Genomic DNA, 26,087 nt, shown 5'->3' on the forward strand with positions numbered 1-26,087 from the left:
CTTTGTGGTAGACAGTAATACCCCAACTTATGTCACCTCGTCCTAAATTTTTTTCTTCTTCAAATGGATACACTGAGCGAATGTTTTCCTATAACGCCCGTATTCACAGACACAGTTTAAATTACAGGTGAAAGGATTGGAAATCGACACCGATTGGCTAAATTCAGGATTTTAACCAATCTGTCTATCTCGAATCTTTCAACCTGTGATTGTAGTTTAAACTCTGTTTGTGAATACAGCCGTTAGAGTTGCTGAAAAATTAAATAGATAAGAAAACCTACACACATTCACTTTCTTCTCTTTCTAAGGAAGGAGGATTATTAATGAAAAATATCTCTCTTGACTAGCATCTTTTTCAACTTGCATTGCACAGAGAGAAAGTTAACTTGATATTTTTGTGTTTAGAGTCTTATCACACACTGATTAATTTGTCAGGTTAATTGTAGAGATGAGAAAATATCTTTTGGAACAATGGGTTGATTGGTTATATAAAACAAATTGTACATTTCATAGAAACAGTGAACAATTGTAACTTATACAATAAGAATTTAAGTAATTTTTTAGTCTCTTGCAATATATTTTCTATAAAGCAGTTTTATAGCTCCAAGTAAAACAGTCAAGCTTTGTTATCGAACTTTAAGTTACCACAAAGATTTGATTAGCTCCATCTGATCTAATAAGAAAACATCCGATGGCAGTGTTTCCCAATCTTTCTGATTGATGACTGTTCCCATGAGGGTCAATTTCGATGCGACCCTCCCATAAAAGCTGGAATATATTGCTTTTCATTATTAGCATTCTCAAAAAATTAAATACCTTGCATTTTCACAGCACAAAATGTGTCATTCATGCAATGATCCAGCAAACCCTCAGGGCATAGGTTGAAAAACAGTCTTATGGGATGGGATTGAAAATTTTGTTCAATATATGATGGGTTTGTTAAAGCAAGATTTGATGAATTTTCAAAAGCATATCAATATAAAAGTTGGACTGCATTTGAAAAAACATATCCATATATATAGATTCAATTTCTTTTTTATTCATAAAAATTATTCACCTTTGATAACATAAAACTATAGTACTCTTTCATAAAAAAAAAGTTTATAATTACATAATATGCAAAATTGAAATTTCTCAACATTGTAAAGAAGAAAGACTAGTTCAACAAAAACCTGGTTATCAAACCTAAGAATACATCTATTTTTCACCACCATTTCTGTCTTTACACTTTTCACACATAAGGTAATAAATGGATAAGTTTCTTTGTTTACCAGCTACTGCAACCATGTACCCAGCAGCAGCAACATTTTCAACTTCACCAGGTAGAATTCGGGTAATCTGTTTGCCACCCCAGCATTCGTGAAAGAATATACTGTCATCATAGAGTGATAGGTAGAAACGACTGTAGATAAATGCTTTGTGTATCCTGTGGGGAAATAATTATTTTCAGAGGCATTATATAAAATGTTTCAAGTAGATATAACTTCTAAGATGTAATCTGATATAAAAATGATTGAAAAATTCTAATAATTTTTTAGTTGCTTTTCTACCAACCAACAATGATATTCATTAATTATTAATAATCTGAACCTTTTTTCCAAAAATTTAAAAAAAGGATGATTTTTTTTTAAAATAATTCCCTGTGATTTTGAAACAGCAAATCATCATCAGACATTTCCAAAGTGTACGATGCTGGTTTTGGAAATTCATAAAAGAGAAAAAGTATATTTTAAATATACACTTCTAAATTCTATTAAGTAAAATTAGTCACCAACACATTTAATTTTGAAACAGTGCCTAGCAGCCAAAAGTAGAAATTTTTTTGTAAATGAAAACAAAATTATAGGAATTTTTCTCCTTGCAGAAAAACGTAACATTGTTGTCACTAATCATTGCCAAACATTAGGTTTAATCACCTGTTATCACTACACTCAAATCTAATCATGGCAACAAAAAAATTATTATCAGGACATAGAGATCTAACAGGACGTATGGTTGTTCAAACTGCATAATTTACGAGATGATATTATCATCTTGTAAATTTGACTGCTGAGAGGTAGATTTAACATTGGCTGTGTTTGATGAATTTTGTCTATCCCACCAAATTGAAACATTTCTTCCATAATTCAATGCAATGCCAACAGTTTGAATTAAACTTGTGACGTCATTTTGGGGAAAACAAAAGCAGCAGTCTTTTTCCATGGATGAATGATTTTTCTAAGGAATTTTTGCATTCAGTCTAAATTCAGGAGACATAGTAGCTATGAGTGTATGAACACAGAAACATTTTTTTTATCACATACCTGCTGCGCATGCTAATATTGTCGCCAGAATAAATGTAGTTGCAAACTTTCTCTCCACTATTACGTCTTAATGAATACATAATTACCATGCACTGATCATAGTAAAATTCCTCAAATGGTGTGATAAATAAAGTAACAACTTGAATATCCTGAAAATAATACAAACATTTATCCAAAGAACTAACAACTCACAGAAAAATACTATTAATGTTAGAAGTAATTATCAATGACTCAGGAGTATAAATATAAAGAATATGAATAAAAAAAAGGTAAAGATATGTGTACCACAATCTGCAATGATCTGCAACTGACTATGCACTGAAAATAATTGAAAATCTATTTTAAATTTTATCTTTTATGGAATTCTCACAATCTTTGAATTCAATCCTGTGATCACTGATATGTCACTCACAATCTGATAATTGTGACATAATTGTTGAACAGCATAGGATATGTCGTGCTCTCCAACATATTCTAGTGCAGCGGTTTTCTCAACCTGTGGTCCAAGAAGCAGAGTTGATTCGTGACGATAATACAGGTTTGCGAGCAGACTTGAAAATTCAATTCCGACTGAACGAAAATTATTCTGTGCTATGCAACTAATATCAATGATGAGTGAGATAGATGGCTTTTTTCTCAGCCCGAGATATCAAGGAAACTGTTATTTTCCAGATATTATGCTGAGGTGAACTCGGAAAGAAAAGTCATCATATCTTCGCCGGGACTCGAACCCAGGCCCTCTTGCATACCGGGCAAGCATGCTACCATCTACACCACTGAAGACATGACCCTGCTCAAAAAAGTGGTGTTTCAGAAAATTTAGTGGTCTGTGGGTTCAGAAAAGTTGACAAATGCTCTGTTATAGTTAAAAAAACTTTCTTGTGAAATATTATTTATATACCCATAGTGATTTATTTAAAATTTTTACCACATATATTTGATTATGTATGTTATTCTATGCCAGTACAAAATTTTAAATATTTGCAATACTTAATTTTTTACAAATTAAAAAAAACAGCTTTCACTCATGATAAAATTACATGAAATCAATGTAATTGAATAAAAAATGATTCAAAATAAAGAAAACTGTTCGGTTCAGAAAATGATGAAAAAGATTGAAATTTTATCGATTCAATCTTATTCAAATTTACATTTTTAAAAAAATTACAAAAAAAAAATTTATAACCCAAGTATTTATGACTGGATCTCAAATCTTTTTCATCATTTTATGAACTGAACAGTTCCCTCTATTTTGAATCAATTTTTTTTCAATTTATTGATGTCATGTTATTTTATCATATGTGCAATCTGTTTTTAATGCATTTTTTTTTTGTTCAAAATTTGTAAGAAACAAGTATTGAAGATACATAAAATTTTATACTGATGTAAGATAGCATATGCAATCAAATATATGTGGTAAAATTTTGAAATCAATGGATATATAAATAATATTTTTAATAATATTTATGCATAAGAAAGTTTTTTACCATGTTAAAAAGTAGGAGACCTCTTAAAGTAATAGAAAAAAATCCTCAGAAATTCTTATGTCAGACAAAATGATCAAAAAACCCGTTGTGGAATAAAATACATTTTTCTAAGGTAAGATTAATACTCGTATGAGTCACTAAGCCAATTTTATATTTTTTGATTAATAAAAATGATGGAGACATACCTCATCATAATTTGCATCTATGATCTTAAAATCGAAGGGCACTAGGCGAGGTGATAAAGAGAACTTCGTACATTGCACTTCTTCTGGAAAAGTGGAATAATTACTGGAAAAAGAAAAACATAATCACATAAAAGTGTAAGTGCATTTCATGCCTTCTGGGTTATTGTAAATAAATAAATATCAAAATAAAACTTTCAAGAAAGATTTCACCAGAAGGGCATTTTAAATGTGGCAAAATACAGTACAGCAAAAAATTCTTATATGACATTTCAAGAACTTGATTTCTCATTTCCATTAATTTCTAAATTTCCAGGAGCATCAAAATGCAGTAACTCTTGTTACATTGCTCATGTTGGGAGACAAAGGGAAAATGTGAGGCACCCTATGAAAGTTTAATATAGTAGACACGCCGCTTATTAAAATCGCAGATAATGTTATCATTCATGTGTTATTACTCTTGTTAAGCAATGGAATGGACCAATACCATAACATGGGAAAAAATTTGTTCATAGTTATCAGGAATTCTGTTTATATGTTAACTTGTTTTTCATCGTTTTTTTTCTTTAGGAGGTCAGAAGGCTGCCTTATTGAAAAAAAATTCCATACTCAGTTGACGATTTCTTAATCGGGCCATGAGAGCAGTTATGATTCATGTATGTGTAGTGCTTCTTTTGCAATTTCTTTCCTATAGTGAAGGTACGTGTAACCTGATGTGATCACATTAAATGCAGTGCACAATATAATGAATAATTTTTTAAATCTTGATTCTAATGGAAAATGTAAGATATTTAAATGGTTGTTACAATAAGTGGTTACTGTATTAAATTTCTTGCACAAACAATCAACAAAAATAGTATATGTGTTTCCAGTTATAATAATCAAAGATTCTGAAAACAAAAAAAAATTGTTTTTTTTTTCCAGTAACTAGAAATAAAAATTTTCCCCTTGAAAAAGTTTCTGTGGTCCTTTAAGAGCTGATATTGCAATGTAAATAAATAAATGGGCGGGGGGACAACTTGCATTAATAAAAACTGTAATTTAGTCGGAAGAAGTGGGTCTCTGAAGATAATTTTTAGGACATCCTATTCAGGATTAAAAAATCATGAGCTCAGTATATGGACTAATATTTACCATAAGATTATATGATTTTCTTCGTTGATGAGAAACATGGGCCAGTTATCGATTCCACAAATGCCTGATATTTTTAAATCATCAATCAATACCTGAGTTGAAACCACGTGATGAAGTTCAGCATCCAAAATGTGGCACCTGCTCAAGTATATTTCTTGGCGAAGATTTTCTGAGAATGTGCAGGTTACAAAATTTAATCCTCGGAGATGAGCAGTGAGGATTTCTTTTTCAGACTGCCTGAAATGATCAATAGCCTGTGTTACATGTACTGTAGATTAAGTAATAACTGATTAATTTTTATTTCCAAACAACAAGACGTGTCTGTGCGCTTAAATAAAATAAGCACATCACACAAATACAGCGAAACCTCACTATAATGAGACTCGATATAATGAAAATAAGGAGCATCATCAACCCACTCAAAGAACCTGAGTATGATGAAATTTTGGAATTGAAGGTGGCCATTTGCTAGAGAGTAGAGATGAAGAACCAATGGAGAGGGTGAAAGCGAACTTAAGCACAGCAACATTTATGCTCTAGGACAGTGTTTTCCAAAGTGGGCAATATCACTCCCCCTGGTGGGAGATGAAATGGTCTGGGGGCGATAGAACCTATGGACTCAACATAGGATCCTATGGGTTCACTTGAGTTGGGGGGGGGGGGCGATGAGAGGAAAAAAATTGCTGATGAAGGGGGCGATGGAACAAAAAGTTTTGGAAACTGCTCTAGGAAATAGCCATTATCTAAGAGGTATAATTTTTCATACATAAGAAGAGTGAAATGGCAGGGGGGGAGCGTAATGACATATTTCTGTTTGATTCATTAAATGAATTTATTATACAGTGTGGCTATAAATAAACACACTACTCAGATGTATGTACCGCCAATTCTGATGGAGGTATTTTGATGGAACTTGGTATATAGAATATATGGACCATGGGGAAAAGATTCAATAAAAAAATAGTTAAATTTTTGAACACCAGGTGAAAAAGTGGCACTTTTTAAAGCAATTATCTTTTTTTCAACGGTCCAAGTAACGTATGTAAGTTTTTTGAATCAAGTTTCAATGAAATATGTCTACCACAATGGGCACTACGTACATCAGAGTAGTGTCAGTTTAATTATACTGACACTACTCCAACCTATGTAGCACCTGTTGTAGTGGGCGTATTTCAATGAAACTTGGTACATACGTTATTTAGACTATGGGAAGAAGGTAACTGCAATAATAAAAGCTTTTTTTTTTCTTCTTTTACCCATGGGTCATACATCCTATATATAAAGTTTCATCAAAATACCTCCATAAGAATGGGCGCTACATATGTCTAAGCAGTGTCCGTTTATTTATAGCCACCCTGTACACTAAAAATTGAACATTAATGTTTATTTTAAAAGCATGTTGTTGTGTTGCACCCCCTTTGCTCTCTTTGGTTGAGAAAATCAAATAGAGCCAAACAGAAACCCTTCTTTAAATGCTGTCTAATGGAAGGACCATATTAAATGCATATAGTGAAAACTTGTCAATGCACACTCATACAAAAACATGATTTTCAAAATATACTCATACTAACAACTTTGTTAATTTCAGAACTTCACAAAGGTCTTCTTTTGCAAAAATTTGAATGTCATTATGCGCTTCCTTGATGTGGAAAAATACTGTGATAGTACCTCCATCAGGCATTGTGAGCATGACAATTAACACTGCATCCTTGCCATCTTTGATAAAGAACGCTTGTCGGAAAACCTCCTGTAATCAAAAGTTTTATTTTATTCAGCATTATATATCATGAATGTTAGCATGCGCCAAAGTTCTCTGTATTGGCTATTGCATCAAATATCATAAGAGAGTCCCTGATTGGTGTCCCATCAATATATCATCTCAGCTCCTCACGTAGAGTCTTTTTTTAAAAAATTTGCATGGTAATACACACTTTTCCGCGTTGTTACAGAATGTATTGTGGTACCAAAAAACATTTTCCTCATTGCAGATGTAGACTATGCACATGTGAAAACTGTTACCATGAGGTGCAAACGCGATCATAAGACCTTTTTCAGCTCATGGCATATCTTTTAAGCATATCATGGCATATCTTTTAAGCATATCATGGCATAGTTTACCTATCTCATCTTGAAATTGTGTGTAATCGAATTCTACTGTTGAGGTTTAGCAACTTCATCTACATGTGGAGAGCTGACTTCATGTATCTTGTCAGCAAGTTGAGCAGCTTTGTCACGGAAGAATGGAATGACAGCAGCAAGAACGGATTGAGCTGATGATAAGTATTGGAGAAAGTAATAGAGATTCATCGGAGGAGGCATAAATCATTTCAACCTCATCAACATAAATCCATATATAACTGCCTTTTATTCCATTTTCTTTTCACAAGCAGATATAAATCGATTTCCAATGAAAACCTTACCTTACATTTTACTTACCTCGTTTTTGAACGTGAATGAGTAAATTTTATTCCAACAGCAACTTAAGCGCTGATGCATGACACGTAAGCCCTCAGCATATAGCACCACTATGAAATAGGATACCCCCAAATGGATGACGAAGATTTCCTTTATGGTCGACATGCATAATTTCTGCAGAACAAGTAAAAATCAAATTTTTACAAACAAACAAATTTTGTCCTCTTTTTGCAACCATTTATGAAAAATTCAGTGAGTACAAAAATATACACTTACTTCAAAACTTTCCCCTCGAATGAGGCACAGACGAGTGACAAACTCTTCTTCTTTGAAAGAACAATGTTTCTGTATAACTCTTGCGACCATGTTCTGCTGAAATACCATACCAGGTAAAGTTGAAGGATGGAATACGAGTCTTGTTTCTTTTGTTGGGTTATAAACTGGTTCTCTTCTGATTGCGCACAAGATTTTGACCATGTGACTTATGGGATCAATAAAAAATCTTTCCACTTTCTCCTCATATGAATTTTGCTGAAATCCATTTTTCTGAACAAATGCATCAACAAATCTGATACAAGTGTTCTGAACTTCATTATTCAGGTCACTGCATAAAATCTGCATATCTAAGGCTGATGATGAAACATTCATGTTTGCGTCTTCAGATTTCAAAATCCAAATTTGGCGATCGTGATCAGGATATGATGTGAATTGGCCTATTAATGAATCTAAAATTTCACCAGCATCTGAATGTAATAGTGAGTTAGCTTCATGGGGATCAGATGGATTTGGATGATTGTTCGGTAATGATTTGTCTTCGTTATGAGTTGGTTCCCAAATAGATGACATCTCATCCAGGTCATTGTTTAACAGTGTATCAAATTCTGTATCCATATTTTCATTAGTTTTTGGCATGATGGGAGAGGTACTTGTGGATTGCTCGGGTCTATCTGAATTATCCAACTTTGAGTTGCGCTGAAAATCAGGAATGTTACGAACGGGTTCCTTCAAGAATTTTGGACTTTTAGAACAAAATTCTTCTTCATATTTGTGACTTTCTTGAGAAGCTTCGCCTGCATGAGGAAGACAAGCATTTGTGAGAGAGTAATCTTTCATGACTGCTTCCCATTCACCTGAAGATTCTAAAGCACAAGAGTCAGACGTTTTCCTTTCATAAAAACTCTTTTGCTGATGATCAATTGCATTTTGGGGGTTATGATGACTTCTTTCTATGTCAGCTGTGCCTGTATTCCAAAGCTGTTGTTCTGTTGGATGATAAGGAGTATCATCTTTAGTGTGGCAATCGGAATTCTCTTCACCTGAACCAAAATTATTGGCATTCTTCGGTAAAACTATATCTTGACCTCTAGCAATGTTGTTTTGTGAACTTTCAAAGTCAACTTGATACATTTTTTTGTCAACAGATATTTCAGTGAAATCAGAGCTTTTCACCTTGCTTATCTTTTCTTTGAGGTCTGTTAGGCTGGTCAAAATGCATTTTGTTTCTACACGAACCCCTGAATTTTCCGTGATCACTTTGCTTTCAGGAACTTCAGAAACAAAGGAATCTATTCTGTTACTTCTCGATAACACATTTGAAGTAGGTAGAAGACTTTTTGACACTTCAACATCCATTGATTCGTATGTCTCATCTTTGTACAAAGAGTTATCTCTGGTGCAATTTGTAGGACTGCCCAATTTAAGGCAATTTTCATCTGGCATCTGGCTGAAATTCCAATCAATGTTATCTTCTTCTTGCAAAACTTTGCTTGTGGGTAATGTTGTGGATGTATCAACTTTTTTTTCCTTTGCTTCTACCTGAGCAACAAGAGCACTTATAGAGACAAACTGTTTAGGCTTCACAAACTTTGATGAAACACTGCTGTACAAATTTTTGGCTTTCGAAATTGAACATAAAAATTTCGATGGTTCCGAATCTTGTGCAGGTACAAAGTCTGAAAATTCAGTGCTCATAAATTTATCAATGCAATCTTTAGTAGGGACAGGATTATCACTTGATTTTTCACTTTTTGAATTAAAGCTTCCTGCTTTAGAGTCATTACATTCTGAAGTTTCATGTAACTGAAAAAGAGGAGCCATGGATGGATTTTGTTCATCAAAATTAACTTCAGGAAAACCATCTGATTTATTGCTTTGCAATGAACATTCAAGGGGACATTTAACTTTTTCAGAAGTTGGAGGAGAACAGCCAACAAATAATTTCTCTCTGATGGATAATTCTGAAATGGTCTGTTCAAATGGCAAAACCTCTGAATCGAAACAAAATGTTGTTTGACAGTCAGCTTTATCTTTAACAACCAGCTCTGTGGGCTTCTCTTCTGCATTATGTCTGCTAGTTTCAGAAAGAAGAAGTGATTTGAGATCCTGCGATTGTTTGCATGAAGAAAGAGATACAGTTTTGTCACAACTGTTCAAGTTGTTATAGCAAGAGTATGACTTTTTATTTGAACATTCGGCACAATCTTCCTTTCTATCATAATTAGATGCAAAACGAGAATCACACAATTCTGATTCATGACAACCATTTTCATTCTCAGTATTAGGTATGCTAGCAAACAAGCAAGTCATGTTATCATCAAACAAATTTTCTGTGTCTTGAATGCTTTGGTAATTGTTAGATTCACTACAAGAAACAGCTGTTACATTTGTTTTCATAAACGAGTTTGAAGGAACTTTCATATTTTTTGTATTGACTAATTTTGGATCTGAGCCACTTGGTCCATCACATCCATTAAGTGATTTATCATTTTCAACACCATTACAAAAGTATGTTTTCGCTATACCGTTGCGGGTTTGTTTTGAAGTGGTAGAATTCATGACTTTAGTATCTAATTGGAACTTGCACTTGTCTGTCAATCTCTTCTGCTTTGCTTTTTTTGATTTTTCGATTTTCTGAAAATATTTGAAAAAAATTTAAAAACAAAATTTAATTTCTTCCAGAAAGAGATGCCATTATATGCTTTTTTGATCTGTAATCCACATTGATATCAATTTCAATTACTCATATATTCTCCCTGATCGAAAATGCCTACATAAGGAGATGCATAGCCTCTGGTCTGCATAAAGTATTCAGCAAGGCCTTCCTTACTGATTGATATATCCAAAGCATTTGATAGGGGGTGCCCCACATTAAACTTCTTAAACTCCAAAACCTTTGCCTATGTGTTCAACTATTTAAATAGGTGGAGGCCTTCCTTGCTGATTGCAGTCAGTTTGTCTGTTTAAAGGACTAAAACTCCTCCTACCTCTGAGACCTATGAGTCAAGTTTAGCATGCCTCAAGCATCGGTCCTCTACCAATATCAATCAATTGCAGCATCAGACTTTTTGCCAATGATTGCATTATTTATCAAATGATTTACAGTATATCTGACCAAGATTCTCTTCAGCACCTTAACATTATATCCAAATGGTGCTCATCTTGGCAATTACCCCCAAACATCTCGAAAACACTCTCTTCATGAAACTTACCCGCAAAAGATCTTCCCTTAAATTCCCGTGCTTAATTGTTGGAACCTCCAAACGGATTATATATTTCAAAAATGCCTCAAAAAACTTTTCCTTTTTCGTAACCCTAAATATTCCATCCACCACCTCCGACATCTATGCTTTCAAACTTATATCCTGCTTATCCTCTCCTATGCCTGTGAAATTTGAGACCCCTATGCACAAACCAATATAGATAAGCTGGAATCTATCCAAAATAAATCTACCCATTTTATTTTAAACTGCTGGTCTTCCTCTGTTTCCAACACAAAGCTTAAACGCCAACTTAATATAACCTACAACTTATCTCCCATAGATATATTGCTTGCCTAACCCTAGTTTTCAAAATTATCCACAGCTATTTTAACTTTGACATTTCCCATATTCTAATCATTTTTCCGATAGACTCAATCACTCCCAAAAATTGAAACCTTTCCTTTAATCCACCGATTGCTTCAAATTTAGTCCTTCCCCCAAATAATTATAGATTGGAGAACAACCTTCCATCAAAATAGATTGTACTTCAATTTCTGATTTTGTATGTAGCATCAATCCCCTCCTATGTCAAATCTCATCACTGCATTCCCTTGTATAGGCTCATCAAACAATATCGTATCAATAAATTAATTTAACAAGTATCATATTTAATCATCAATCATCATATTTTAAATACAAAATATGATGATTTGAAAATATTACATTTAAATATCCAAAGTATGCGTAGTAACTTTGATCAGCTCGTTGTTTATTTAAAAACTTTAAACTTTTCATTTAATTTGATTTTGTTATCCGAAATTTGGATCAAAGAAAATGAAGTTGATAATTATCATATTGAAGGATATTATGCATATAATAGATGCAGATGTTCAAACAGATCTGGAGGTGTCATGATTTTCATAAAAAATGATTTATATTTTTCACCCGTTTCCCAAAACATGGAAACAGCCGAGATTCTAAATATTTACTGTAAACAGATGGATCTAGATATTATTTTAATTTATAGATCACATGAATATACCCCGATGCTATTTATAGAAGAATTGAGTAATATTATTGCTAATCAAAATAAAAAAAATATGATTATAATAGGTGATATTAATATTGATTTAATGAAAAATGACAATAATACAAACGAATATAAAGGTTTAATGTCAGAACACGGTTTGCAACAATATATAAGCAATCCTACCCGAAATAATTCGTGTATTGATCACATATTTATAAGAAATAAAAAAATGAACTCAAAATATAAAACTGCTATTGTTAAAAGCTCGATTTCCGATCATTGGCCAATAGTCTTAAAGATCGATATAAATAGAGAAATTGGAAATAAAAATGAATTAAATGAACAAAATCTCAGTAAAAAAGTTAACTATTTCAAATTCAATATTTCCATGAAATCTTCGAGAATCTCAGATGAAATATATGAAGAAAAAAATGTAGACATCATCTATGAAGCGTTTCTGGAATTAATAAATAAACATAAGAAACACTGGATGTGCGAACCTGAAAATACTAACAATAAACATAATTGGATGAATTCCGAAATAAAACCAATGATAAATTATAAAGAAAAACTATATAAAACTCATAGGCACGACATTAATAATGTACAGAAATACAGAGACTATAAAAAATTTAATACCTTGCTGAAACAAAAAATCAAATTCATCAAAGAAAGATATTTTCAAAATGAATTTCTTAAATGTGGCAAAAATAATAGAAAACAATGGAGACTAGTGAACATGATTGTTAAGGGACCTCAGCCACGGATTGTTTCACCAGAATCCCTAAATGATGCTAAATTGGCTGAAGATTTTAATGGTTTTTTCATCAACACAGTTGAAAACATTTCTCCCAATCTAGATGAACATATGGATCATATTTCACACTCCGAAAGAAATTCAATGGTATTCAGCCCAATAAATGAAAAAAATTTACAAATAGTGATAAATAGTTTGGAAAATAATAAAGCACGTGGTTATGATGGTATTACTGCAAAGATGTTAAAAATAGTGTATAAATATCATTCTAAATTCTTACTCTATCTTGTAAACACTTCCATATTAGAAGGGAAATTTGTGGAAAAATTAAAATACGCAACTGTAAAACCCATCTATAAGACCGGAAATAAAAATAACTTAACAAATTTTCACCCCATTTCGATTTTGCCCATATTCTCAAAAGCAATCGAATCAGTTGTTAGAAATCAAATTTTCAATTTTCTTGACAAACATGGTAATTTTTCGAGTTCACACTTTGGTTTCCGAAAAAATATGAATACAGAAATGGCCATTTTGAAATTCTCTGAATATATCTACACCGAAAATAATAAAAACTTAGCCCTTTTCTTAGATATAAAGAAAGCGTTTGAAAGTATCGATCATGATATATTAATGAAAAAATTCTATAATGCAGGTTTAAGGGGGGAAAATTTTTAACTGGCTTACGAGTTATCTTGAAAATAGAAAGCAAGCTGTTAAAATAAATAATATAACAAGTGATTATAAGATAATAAGAAAAGGACCATTGGCATTTTTAGTATATATAAACAACATTCATTCTTTGCAACTGCATGGGAAATTAGTTACATTTGCCGACGATGCCGCATTGAGCATATCAGCTTTAAATGATCAAGTATTAAAGCAATATACAGAAGAAGACTTAAATCGAATTCAATATTGGCTCCATAGAAATAAACTCCAGTTAAACGTCTCGAAAACAAAATACATAAAATTTCAGCTTCGAAGAAATGACGTTGACATTTCAGATAAGGTATCACTCTCTAAATTGTATGAATGAGCTCTGCGATTGCCCTCAAATACAAAAGACTGAAACCTTCAAGTATTTAGGAATAACATTTAGTAGAGATTTGAAATAGAATAATCATATAGAAATTATCAACAATAGAATGAAATATTGTAATATAAGAATATATAACCTTCGAAACATTATTTCAGAAAAATTTTTGTTAACTATTTACAATGCTTGGATCCTGTCCACCATTCATTATGGAATTTGTGTATGGGGAGGTGATTATGACTGTAATATCCAATTACTCAATAAAACAATAAACAAAAGCTTAAATATAATCTGGACAAATACTCATCATCCATCAAATATCCAAATAAATGACTACAGATCAAATGTTCGTAAAACCTATGTTTATAGACTATTACTCTTTCTATTCAGAAATACAGATTGGTTTAAAATGAGACAAATTCAAAGAAATATCAGAAAAACGGGACCCAATTTCAAATAATTCTTCCTCGTAAAATTATAATAAAAAAACAATTTATCTATTTAGGACCAAAAATTTATAATTCCCTGGATTCACACATAAAAAATGAAAAATGCATAAAAAAGTATAAAACTCGGATTAAAACATATGTGGAAAATACCAATATCATAAATAGTATACAAAGTTTTAACACAGACCAATAAACACATACATAAAAACCATGGGGCAATTTATATGTGTGTTGTATGTGTACGTGTAACACATACGTGTATATATTAAACGATGTGTTGGCCACGAGAAAACATTTTTGGTATTGTTTTCATGGATCTGCCCTGGATGGACATAAGGTCCCTTGGGAGATCATACTCTTGTATACAGTTTGTGTGTAGTTTCATGTGTTGTGTTGTTTTTTTTTTTTATGTTGTTGTATGTAGTTTATTCATACAAATAAATCTTTATTCTCTTTATTCTCTCATAATCCACATTGAATTGGTGAGAAATTCTCACAACAATGAATAAGAATTCTCACATACAGCTCAATAAAAAAGAGGGATCTCAGCTAAAAGGGGAAAAAAAAACCTGTTTTAGATCAGTATGATTTGAAAAAAAAAATGCAGTGGCATGATTGAACATTTTGCAACCAGGAGTGCAGAGAAAAAAAAACAAGTTGTCCAATTTTACATAAATGGGACATATGGTCGGTATGTTGGCCCCTGGGTTTCTTTTGGATATAATTATCAATATGGTTATTACTATCAGAAACCCTGAATACTGATGTGATCACATTAAGCAGAGTGAATTGTATTTCATCACAACATGATATTTTAGGTCATTTGCCATCTATACAGACAACTCTATGTTTATGAATAGCTCTGTTCACAAACTAGTCTTGCTTCATGAACACGCAAACAGACTGAATCCCGAGGGAAAGATATTTCAGAAGCGCCCGGACATGTGTCGATTTTAGGTGATAATTTGTTTATTAAATAGTTTTATTTTTAGTAAGTAGCATATTCATGGTCACAGAATTGATAATAGTATTGTGGTTACTTGTTGTGAAATTTAAATTCAACTTCGGTTTTAAGAAATCATTTTTAAATTAGCATTAAAACAGAAGGGGAAAAATTTAGCATTACATTTTTATTATACAGGGTGATTACTTAATTCCCCTCGCTGCATTTTACTGGAGAACCGTTGATCTTAGAGGCATACTTTCAATTAGAAAAATTATCCAAATAACATGTAGAGCTCAGATACGTCATTCATATTGCAAAGGGTTGAAAAATTATTAAAATATAAAAATTAATTCTTCATATGGACACCCTGTCCTCAAAAACCCAATTAGAAAGGTGTTGCTTTGTCTCTCCTGTGGCCAATAAAAATACTTCTGCATGTCTAAGTGCAATATTCACAGAGATATTTTAATTCAAAAATCTGAGAGAAATTGGGGAAAAACATCATAAAGTAAGGAGCAACACTTTTAGCCCTGATTTATGCTGTTCTTTCTCAACTTTAATCCGATTTTTAAATTCAAATATCTCTGCGAATACTGCACTTAGAAATGTGAATTTTATTTTTCTGTCTGCCTCAGGGGAGACAGGGCAACAACTTTCAAATTGGGTTTTTGAGGACACAAGCCCATACAATAAGGCATTTTCTCTATTTTAATAAATGTTCAACCCCTTGAAACATGAATGGTGTATCTGAGTTGATACATATGGTTAGCAAGTATGCCTCTAGAATCAATGGTTTGCCAGTAAAATGCAGTTAAAATGCAGTAAATGTGACAAGTGGTTTAGTAGTAGTAATAACGTGCAGCAAGGAAATTAGGTAATCACCTTGTACATACTTATCGTACTTTATTGATAAGTTTGATGATTAAGAGCTTGTTCAATAAGTTTTACAGCAAATTATTACAGATTTTAAATAGCGTGCCCATAGTAGTTCAAACAAGAAATAAACTGACCTCTAACATCAGCTGTCTGATTTGTATTTCTTTCTGTAATTTTTGCATCTTTGCTAAAAGCTGGAAAATACAAAAAAAAAGTATACATAGAACAAAATGTACTAATAATGTTTAAATGATATGTTCACGCATGTTGATTCAGAATAATGAAGCATTAATTAATCCGGATAAGCTATTTTAATTGAAACTATTTGCAAACTCTACCAATTTCGGACTCCCATGCTGAAAGTATGTATGCATATATTATAAAAATTAGGTTATACAGTAGATGCCGCTTAATGTGATCACATTGCGATTCACAGTTTTTGATAACAGAAAGACCAGACACACCTCCACGTTAAAAAAAATATTAAATAATGATCCCACTCAGTTTTTGATAACATTCATTCATTCAAACCGAGCACAACTCAGGTCTATCACCATTTATGGGCGATTTACTAATTAGTGAGTTGTGCCGGAGGTGTAACTGTGTGTGTACCTAACAGTCCGAGTGCGTATGTAGTGTTGTGTTTGATTTTTCAGTGCTGCCATCTATATTTCAGAAGGGAAGTGAGTGATGTGTTATGCTTGAATTACATTTGTGCTCTTTGTAGGTCTGTTGCTCTCTGACTCTCGAGACTTTTTAACGGGGAGATTGGCTCGCATTCGCGCCTTAAAGTTGGGAACCACAGAAAACCAACTTCAGCCGACCACCACTATGGCGACGGTGGGACTCAAACCATGGTCCTCGCGATGGAAACAATAGACAAGTTTGAAGTTTGATAACATTTCATTTTCATTTCATTCCGTGCACCGCCCAGGCTCTATTGACCAAGTTTGATAACAATAGACAATTGATATCTACATCCGAAATAAATCCCGGTCATCAGGTTGATGACCATACGTCCCATCTGATCAAACAGGATGCATGGCCATCGTACTTGAGGTCAGAAAATGGAAAAACTCTATTTTTTTCCCAAATAACTTGCAAAATGTATATTTGTTCTGGTGTGTTTTTCTCCCTCTTTAAGCTAAAATCCTAATTTTTTTATTCAGTCACTATGAGAAGTTAAAATGTACCTGTCTCTAATGTATATCACAAATTCCAAAATTTTCTATAATGTACAGTACCTTTCATAGATCTTGAGAAAGTATTTCAGACAAAAACTGTGAATCTGGACACCAAACGAAGTGACGAAGAACTGAAGGAAAGGGTTTTTTTTTTGCATCAAACATTATAGAAAGGCCATTGCAAAAGCAGCCTCACAGTATATGGATCATAGCGAATAATACAGCTGAATAACATCATGTATGGAAATATTTATCAACAAGGGAAGGGAGGACGGAACAATTTCTAGCTTCCTTATATAGTTTTGCAGGCTGCTAACGATAACTTAGAGGGAAAAAATTAAAATGGGGAAACCTTAACTTTGAAATGCACTGCAAAAAAACTTTCAACAGCAAAAAAAAAAGTTCATAACATAACTGATAACTATAAAAGAATTTTTTCCCCATGTTATGGTATTGGGCCATTCCATTGCCCACGAAAGTGATAAAAATACCATAATGATAACATTGTTTGTGATTTTAATAAGCGGCGTCAACTGTAATAAAAATCTATAATTTTAGTTATATTTTTTGAAACAGAAAAAAACCAACCGAAGCAAACCTTCAAGAAAATTACCTTCTCTTTTCTCTTTGGATGTTTTGTCTTTTTATACCCATCATCTTCCAATCCATTACCTTCACCATCCATTTCCAATTAGTTGATCTGCATTGAAAAAAGTTTGTGTAATTAATAATTCAAAGTTTTTCAATTCAATGTTTCAATCATGCAAAAAATTGTATGCATGCCCTCTTTTATTAGAATTACCATTAAAAAACTGTGACAAAATCTTATTGAATAACATATTAAACAAATCAAAGTTATCATCAAAGCAAGATGTTATTCTTTTGACAAGTAATTTCTTGTGTATATTATAGGGGCTTTTTAAACTTTTTTCATCCTTATTTCATGAGCTTCCAAAATTTGCTGGAAAAACCCTCTCCTAGGGCTGTCTCAATGTATGGGTTCACAAAGGTATAGCCCAACCCCAGGTGCTTCAGAAGTCCTTGTGAAATCTGATACAATCATTTTCAAGAGTTTTTGTAAACTAAAATGTACCTTCAGTCAGGTCAAAGAGGCCAGAAACATTACTGTGAGACTTCTGATACTGTTGAGATGGCTCAGATTTTCTTTTTTAAAGAAAGATCATGAACTGATAAATTCACTGAGCTGTAGGGAAACTGGAGTGAAGACTCCCTCTATAACAACAAAGATGTGCGCAAGCCAACTCCGGGGGAATACAAAAGTAGGCGTGATGGAGTGAGGCAGGCAAAACATTGCCTGCTGCCATCTAAACTATGGGAAAACTTCTATCTTCAGCAGGGTTGTTTGGTTTAAACCACGTTGGTTTAAACCTTGGTTTTAACCAAGTGGTTTTTTTCAAAAAATCAAATAATAGTTGCCTAAATATCATTTTTTTCCTTGAAAAATATCATATTGGTTCATTATTAGCCAAAATGTTTCATTTTTACCACATTTTATATCCTTGGGGTACATTCTGATGGTATATCTTTAAATGACATAAGATTTTACAAGTGGTTTTTTTCAAAAAGTCTCATAAAAGTGGCCAGAATATATATACATTTTTCATACGAAGTATCTTAGTTATTCAAAGTTATATATAAAAGCCAAAATTTCTCATTCTTACAACATTTTCTAACCTTTGGCTACATTCTGATGCTCTATCTTTAGCAAATTCATGAATAAGGATTGCATCACACATTTAAATGTAATGGTGTATTATCTCACAGGGTTTCTTTTTCCCTTCACAGAGAAGCAGCTACAGTAGTGACACAATCATGCTAGGGGCAGGTGGTCCTATAATCCAATAAAGACACCAGCTGTCCTTAAAGGACAAAGACTAGTGTACTAGTTGTTACATTACCTCACATACATTTTCATTTTCTTTCCCATAAGAAGTAGCGCATCTCCTACTGTATATCTTCCAGTCTTAATATTCAATAGTTGTTTTTTTTATACTTTCACACACACACACTGTTAAGCCCAGTTAATCAAGGTTCTACTGTAGTAGTAACAGATTTCTGAAAAATAATCAGCTATATACAGGGTGATTATAATTTAAGTTTTGATTCCAAAACTATACAATAAGTACTGATCAGAATAACTTGAAAATTTGCATGGATACTCCTGAAGCAATGGAAGTTTCTTTCGCAAAAGAAAAAAGTGCAAAATGTGCAAGTAGACGATGCTGTACTTGGCCAGCAGTATAATCTATTTTACTTCCACAGCATCAGTGTGTGGATAGAACTTCTATCAAGATGCACATTGCAATACCAGCAAAGCAGCTGCTGAACACCCATTTTGACAGAATGCACCTTAACCCTTGCAACTTCTGGCTGTGGGGGTACCTCAAAATGTTATAAACAGTGGTCAGATTAAGTGGCTTAATAAAGCTGAATTGCAAGCACATCCACATAATGACCATGGCATACTCCGATTCCGTTGTTGAACAAGAATTTTTGTGCTTTCAAACTAATAGCCAGAACACGCGGTGGACAACATATTTAACATTTCTTAAGTAAGTTGTAGTTATTTGTTCAATTACTTCGTTTTTTGTGATGTTTCCATGAATTATGAAATCGTGAAATGCTATAATTAAGGTATCATTCTGCCATGACAGTCTATCGTTTCCATTCTGCGGGCAAATTTCCCACATGTTGGATGATGTGATTAATTTTACATTTCTAAGTATTTTTTCCCCTTTATCAAATAAAATTGAATTTTTTCAGGAATATTCATGTCAATTTTCAAGTCATTCATACAATTGTTCTTTCTTTACAGTGTTTTGAAATCAGAACCTTAGTTATAATCACCTCGTATATCGTAAGTCATTGCTAATTAATCTGCATTATCTATGCTTCATTAAATACATTATATTCACAAGGGAGATAGAAATAAACTTCAGTTTCATAAGTAAGTGCATGGGGTTTTATATTAAGAGATGCATTGATTTTTATCCTACAATTGTAAAATTAAACACATGTAATTTTCCATTTCACGTTCAATTTCTGTTTGATGAGCACAATTCAAAATTACAAATTAATTTCACATGAATTTTAAACTTCAGAAATATTTTTTGAAATAGTGTAGAAATTGCTTATTACTATTTGTATGACATGATTTCGCTCTCCACTTGTTAATGCAAGATATACAGAAAAATGTAAAAAAAATTTTCTGTATATATCTTGTATTACTATTAGGGTTAGAATTTTCAACTGACAAAATATGCTTCATTAAAAATTGCATGTATGTCCTAAAAAAACTGATAATGCCTTAAAGAACTAAAATTATCCCTTGTAAATTAAAGAGACAAAGGACCTAAACTTTTCCATTTCTGGTAAAAATAATCATGGGAAAATAATGTGAGAATGAGGAGTGGTAAAAGTATATGCAATTAATACTATTTACATCATCAGTTTTCGCTTAAATATGAAAAGCCAAATATTCAAAATAATAAATGTATCATAATCATCAAAGTGTTATAATTATGTTAATATAAATTTATATATTATCAACATGTTATAGTTATCAAACAACTATCATTTTAATATTCTAAATTATGATCTGTGGACCTGTTTGTAAATTGTTTATTGGAAAAAACTTGTAGGTGTGTACATTGTTGTATATATAAATATATAATGTTGCGAAAAAAATATTAAAAACCGTTTTTTCCTCTAATTTTTATTTCATTTCTTGGATTGAAAGTACTTTATCAGCAGTTAATTCACGGAAACATTCACTGTTCCAATTTTTTAAAGTGGAATCCTCCACCAAAATGCAAAACATAATGTTAGAGATGTTTTTTTTAATATGAAAAAATAGTTCCTCTTAAGCTTTTAAAAAAAGGACATTTTTCTTGTACGAAAGTTAGGTATTCACACACACACACAATTTTTTTAAGATGAAGAATGCATAATTATTGACAGAAAAGTGAAAAAAAACGGAATGTATAGGTCTTGTATTTGGAATTCGCCCATTGCATTAACATGTTCAGGAAATGTTTTGCGCGCTTCGCTCCATAACGGTGTAATGAGGTTGAGTAGGGATGGCTCGCAAAGTCCTCACTCCACTTTCCTTATAGCTCAGTGGATAAATTAGAAATTTCAGTTTCTTTTATGTCGGGCTTGACAAATCTCAGACATCAGGCCACCATAGCAACTAAAAAATTCATGTAGGTACCAAATTTTTTTTTTAGCTATGATAACTGAATTGAAGTCTAAGGGCAGCACAAAATTTTCAGAAATATGTCAGCATGTCTGCATGGAAAAGAGTTCCCGATTTCCAGACAAGTTGAAAAATATGTATCTCTCGCTTTACGCAATTTTGCTATGTAACGCTATTTTGAAAAGTTGATTTCAGAAATCGCAACCTGCAAAATTTAGTCTGGAGTTTGATGTTAATTTTGAAAATGCCTGCAAAAAAAGCTCACAAATTAAAGATATAAAATGGCAAAAATGACAAAATTTATTGGATTTCATGATTTAGATCAGTGTTTCCCAAAGTGGGAGATGGAAAAGTCCAAGGGGGCTATAGAAGCCACGGGTATAACATAGGATCCTATGGGTTCGCTTGAGTTGGGGGGGCGATGAGTGAAAAATTCCTCTGAAGAAGGGGACGATGGAACAAAAAGTTTGGGAAACTATGATTTAGATGAAGCAAATGTGGGACAAACACTCAAATTCACTTCATCAGATCTCACTAATAATCTTTTGATGACATTGGCAATGCTATCAGAATTTAGTCATACCTCTACAACAGATGGTTTATGGGATTAAGGCCGCATTATGACTTACAAGACTCTCTATACGAAAGCACAACATTAATATACATAAATACACATCACAAATATATACACCACAGTAACAGTTCCTTCATCATGTCTAACACATACTTAGTTTTGCATTATACTTGTACTGCATAACAGAGGCAGCGAAATAAAGAAAACATTGAGAGGGCTGAAAGTTACCACTTTTCTTGGATTTTTATAGAGGAGGGGGAGTGGTGCGTTGCATCAACTATTGGAAAGGGCATAGCTAACACCATCTACAGCAGAAGGCCTCCGCGTGAAGCTTTGACGTCACAGAAGAAGTCTATTTCACCTGTAGCCATTGGATACAGCAGGCCGCCCCATGCAATATTTTACCTTTTTTGCAGCATACCCAATGACTATAGCTGAAATGGACTTCTACAGTGACATCACCAGCTCCGCATTGAGGCTTTCTGCTATAGATGAAGTTGGCATAGGCACCTCTCTCCTGTAAACTTTATTGGTGGGGGGGGGGAGGCTCAAACAACCTCAGCTACTAGGTTTGAGTGCATATGGTACTGGACACTAGGAGCATTTTTCAAAATTTTCCAGCAGTAGTCAGCTAACATCACGGTTGACCATTTTCCTTAGTAACATTGTTGTATGGTCTTTACCACTTTTGCACTATACAATAACGCTTGTAAAGCACTTTTTAACTGTTAAAAGGGAGTCTAATCTCAAGAAGAGAACCATAGAAGAGAACAATAGAACCATAAAACTTTTTTATGGTGATATTAGTATTCAACAGGTCAAAATCATTTGGAATTGTATATTTTCGTGTTAGGCACAATTTATTTGCGGTCCAGTGCTATCACAGCATTTAATTGAAGAGCATTTCTAAAATTTTTCTAGCGAAATATATGTTACACATCAAAATATATAAAAAAAGTTTGTTTTTATTTTTCTGAATTTATACAATTAATCATTCTATTCAATAATATACCTAGATTCTCACCCACACATTCAATTAAGAAATCAATATATTGCCTTAAAACACAGCTGGACAAGCGCCAGGGTGACTAAAAAATTGGTATTGGTGCTGAAATTTTCTTTGCGTAGTTACTAAATTGCAGACTGAGAGCAGCACAAAATGTCTCTAATTTATAGCAGCACATCTGCCAACATGAAAGAAGGTCATTATGCCCTAAAAAAAAGTAAAAAAAACCATTATTTTGGACCTTTTTCTCCGGGTAAAAAATTTTTTTTGCCACCTAGATTTTTCTGCGATTTGTCCAGCCCTGCCTTAAAACTGCTTGAATGAAAGACCTAAAAGAGGAACTATCTCAGGTTAAGATTCCGTATACAGGGTTTGCACCAAATTGGGTGATTTCTCCAATTTTAGAAATCACAAAAGGGTTTGCCCCTTAACAATCTGGAATTTTTTTGCTCACCAAACATCTTCCAATATTGTGAGATGGCCAACAAAAAAAAAAAAAATCTGGCAATTCTTTTTGGCAAGCTAGAATTTCGGAACCGATGAAGAAAGTACTGGCAAATGGAAGCAACTGCATGCTTGGTTCACCGGGGCAAGAATGCATCTTGGCGCCCTTTGCAGTGTTGAAGGAAAGATTAAAGGATGGAATTTGCACTTACTTTGGTGCAGTAACCAGGGTAAAAAATTCTGCATGCTCCCTTTTAGTTGTGGCCCTGGCCACAGGATTCATAGACCCATTACCATCAGATTTTGTGTTCTATTCCGGCAACCTAATGACAACTGAATTTCTTGGTGCAATCAAAACCATGATAGCGGCATATTTCAAGAACGAAACTATTCTTTTGCAGGTATCACGCCAACTTATCTATCAAAACCTGAAGTTTTTTTTTGTCTGACTGAAGAATGCTCATTCATGAGAAAATAGAAAAATTCACGAGCAAAGGATGTATGATGATGAACAGGGCTTCGGCCTATTGCTCATTAAATTTTGATGGGGAAGAACATGATATCGAGATCTAAGACGTTGGTGACAATAAGAAATGACGCTAAAATAGAAATGATAGCACGCTGTCCTGAAAAACATCAGTACAGGTGCTGTATAATCCAGACCGCCAAATCCAATATAATCCAGATCGCCAAGGGCGCTATAAGTTGCCAACGCAGGCGCTCTAACTTATTTTGCCGGGTTGTCGTTGTTCTTTCTAGAAGCTTCCATTACCTATCCATTATAGATGGCGCTTTTCAAACGGATAACAGCGTTTTTTCCCTTTGTGCAGTAGCGTCGTTGTCTTGGATTATTCCCGATTACCTTTCGCTAGTTGTTTTTAGCGTGTCTTTTCAAACGTTTGAACAGCCATTTAGTTTTTTTCGTTCCGAGCGTTAGGATTACACGAACCGGATTACATTTTCGTCGACCGGTAAAGCTGTATCCTTTTCATTTATTTTTCTTAGTAATATTCGTTATTTTATTCAATTTTCGTTATTTATATAAAAGAATCTGGATACCCGGAAAAAGTCCGGGTTTTAATTTTTTTTTTAAACCTAGAATATGCTTATTTATACAACATGCAGGACCGTTGTTTATTTAAATATACCATTATATTTTGTTTCACGATATTTTTCATATTTGAATGGGTTTTTGTTATTGTTTTCCATGCTGGCGATTTTTTTTCGGCATCCGCAGTGTCTAACGGCCTTGGCGACTTTTGATCGGGTCGTCGGACGTGTTTGACGCCGAAAAAAAAATTCGCCAGAAATCGCCAATCTTTGGATTATACAGCACCTGTTCCAAAACATCATTGTCACCAAGGGAAAATTTTGAAAGAGCTAAAGCGTAGAGGTAAAAGTTGGCGTCAAAAAATAATCGCCAAATTTGGCGCAACCCCGCTAACGGAATCAGACTTATCTCACCAAAAATACAGAGTTTATTGAATAGAAATTTCACGCCAAGTTTGTTTTTTATACATACTGCGAATATCGAGAATTGTTTATATTATAACAATATTAAAATGCTAAGATTTTCTGTAGTGATCGCAAACCACTCACTTGAATAACGGAATATTTACGATTTTACGAGTCACCAACACGTCAAAGCTTGAATTTCATACAATTCCCTGCAACTGATTTATATCAACAATCTTGAAAAATCGTAAACAGCAGCGGTAAAAGCGCGCTAAACCTTTCATCCGGACGACTTAAGCCGAATAAATTTTTTGAAGCTTTTAAAATAAGACCATATGAACCAAAACATATGTACCGTGTTTTTCAGGATGTTGGAGTATTTTGACAAAATGACCATACGGTTACTATTTTAGTCCTGTTTTTTTCTGTTTCTTGTACATCCTCTTCCTCAGATCTTAACCCTCCGCTCTGTCTCAATGAAGAGATATAAGCAGGAGGACGAAAAAGACCTGCGCCATGATGGAAGCTGTGCGTAAATGTGTTGCGAAACTAACGTGAAGTTTATTTCTGTGTAATGCTTTTGTTATAGTGCTGCCATCTGCCATCTATTACATACACCCTTCGGTTTACAAACGGTTCGGTTTACGAACAACAAAACATGATTCGGTTTATGAACCGAACATGATTAACTTGGTTCACGAACACGCAAAACGGTCTGAATCTAACGTTCCACCGTTTCTAACGTTCTACTCCCGGATTCGAACCCATGGACCTTGGTGGTAACCTTTATAGCGGAAGACGAGCCTCAATCATGGTGATAGACCGGGATCGTACTCGGTTTGAAAGAAAGAAAAGAACACTTCTTTTCTTTCCAACGCAAAGAAGAATCCTTCCCGACGCTTGACGTTATACAGCTAGACAAGGACACCTTCCTTGAAGTCGTGAGATGTGACCTTCTCGGAACCGATGTTGATCCTGTTTCTGGTGATCATCCTCGAGTGCTTTGATGTATCCTTCCGGTGGAAGAGCAGCATCTATCGGTCGCCCAAACAGCAAGTCACCTGGTAGCCGAAAATCCGTCCCATGAGCATTTGTGTGCTGGTGAAAA

The 26,087-nt window shown here is 33.5% G+C and overlaps 1 protein-coding gene across 2 annotated transcripts; it reads right to left on the reverse strand.

Moving 5' to 3' along the window:
* Nucleotides 1–1,020: 1,020 nt before the first annotated feature.
* Nucleotides 1,021–25,250, reverse strand: LOC149083367 (uncharacterized). Of its 2 annotated transcripts, XM_089236636.1 has the most exons (10): nucleotides 25,124–25,250; nucleotides 17,895–17,981; nucleotides 16,232–16,291; nucleotides 7,798–10,431; nucleotides 7,543–7,695; nucleotides 6,678–6,853; nucleotides 5,107–5,343; nucleotides 3,976–4,078; nucleotides 2,304–2,452; nucleotides 1,021–1,426 (listed from the first exon to the last, which is right to left on the reverse strand). In XM_089236636.1, exons 2-10 carry the CDS (start codon nucleotides 17,964–17,966, stop codon nucleotides 1,198–1,200), a joined length of 3,813 nt encoding a protein of 1,270 aa, XP_089092762.1. In that variant the 5' UTR covers nucleotides 17,967–17,981; nucleotides 25,124–25,250; the 3' UTR covers nucleotides 1,021–1,197. The 2 variants fall into 2 exon arrangements, with proteins under 2 accessions (XP_089092762.1, XP_089092763.1); XM_089236637.1 differs by lacking the exons at nucleotides 1,021–1,426; nucleotides 2,304–2,452 and having other exon boundaries at nucleotides 3,994–4,078; nucleotides 5,199–5,343.
* Between the last annotated feature and the right edge of the window lie 837 nt (nucleotides 25,251–26,087).

This window comes from Pholcus phalangioides, unplaced genomic scaffold (assembly GCF_987345545.1).
Source record: "Pholcus phalangioides strain wild (caught in Gottingen) unplaced genomic scaffold, Ppha-v1.0 ptg000009l_1, whole genome shotgun sequence".
In the NCBI taxonomy this organism is placed as follows: Eukaryota; Metazoa; Arthropoda; class Arachnida; order Araneae; family Pholcidae; genus Pholcus; species Pholcus phalangioides.

Excerpts from the sequence above, each read along its gene's own strand:
- LOC149083367 (XM_089236636.1), bottom strand. The coding sequence starts at position 17,966 with ATGGATGGTGAAGGTAATGGATTGGAAGATGATGGGTATAAAAAGACA. Across the intron at positions 16,292-17,894 it reads ATCCAAAGAGAAAAGAGAAG|CTTTTAGCAAAGATGCAAAA; the intron begins GTAATTTTCTTG and ends TGTATTTTCCAG. Across the intron at positions 4,079-5,106 it reads GAAAATCATATAATCTTATG|TAATTATTCCACTTTTCCAG; the intron begins GTAAATATTAGT and ends TTCTTTTTCCAG.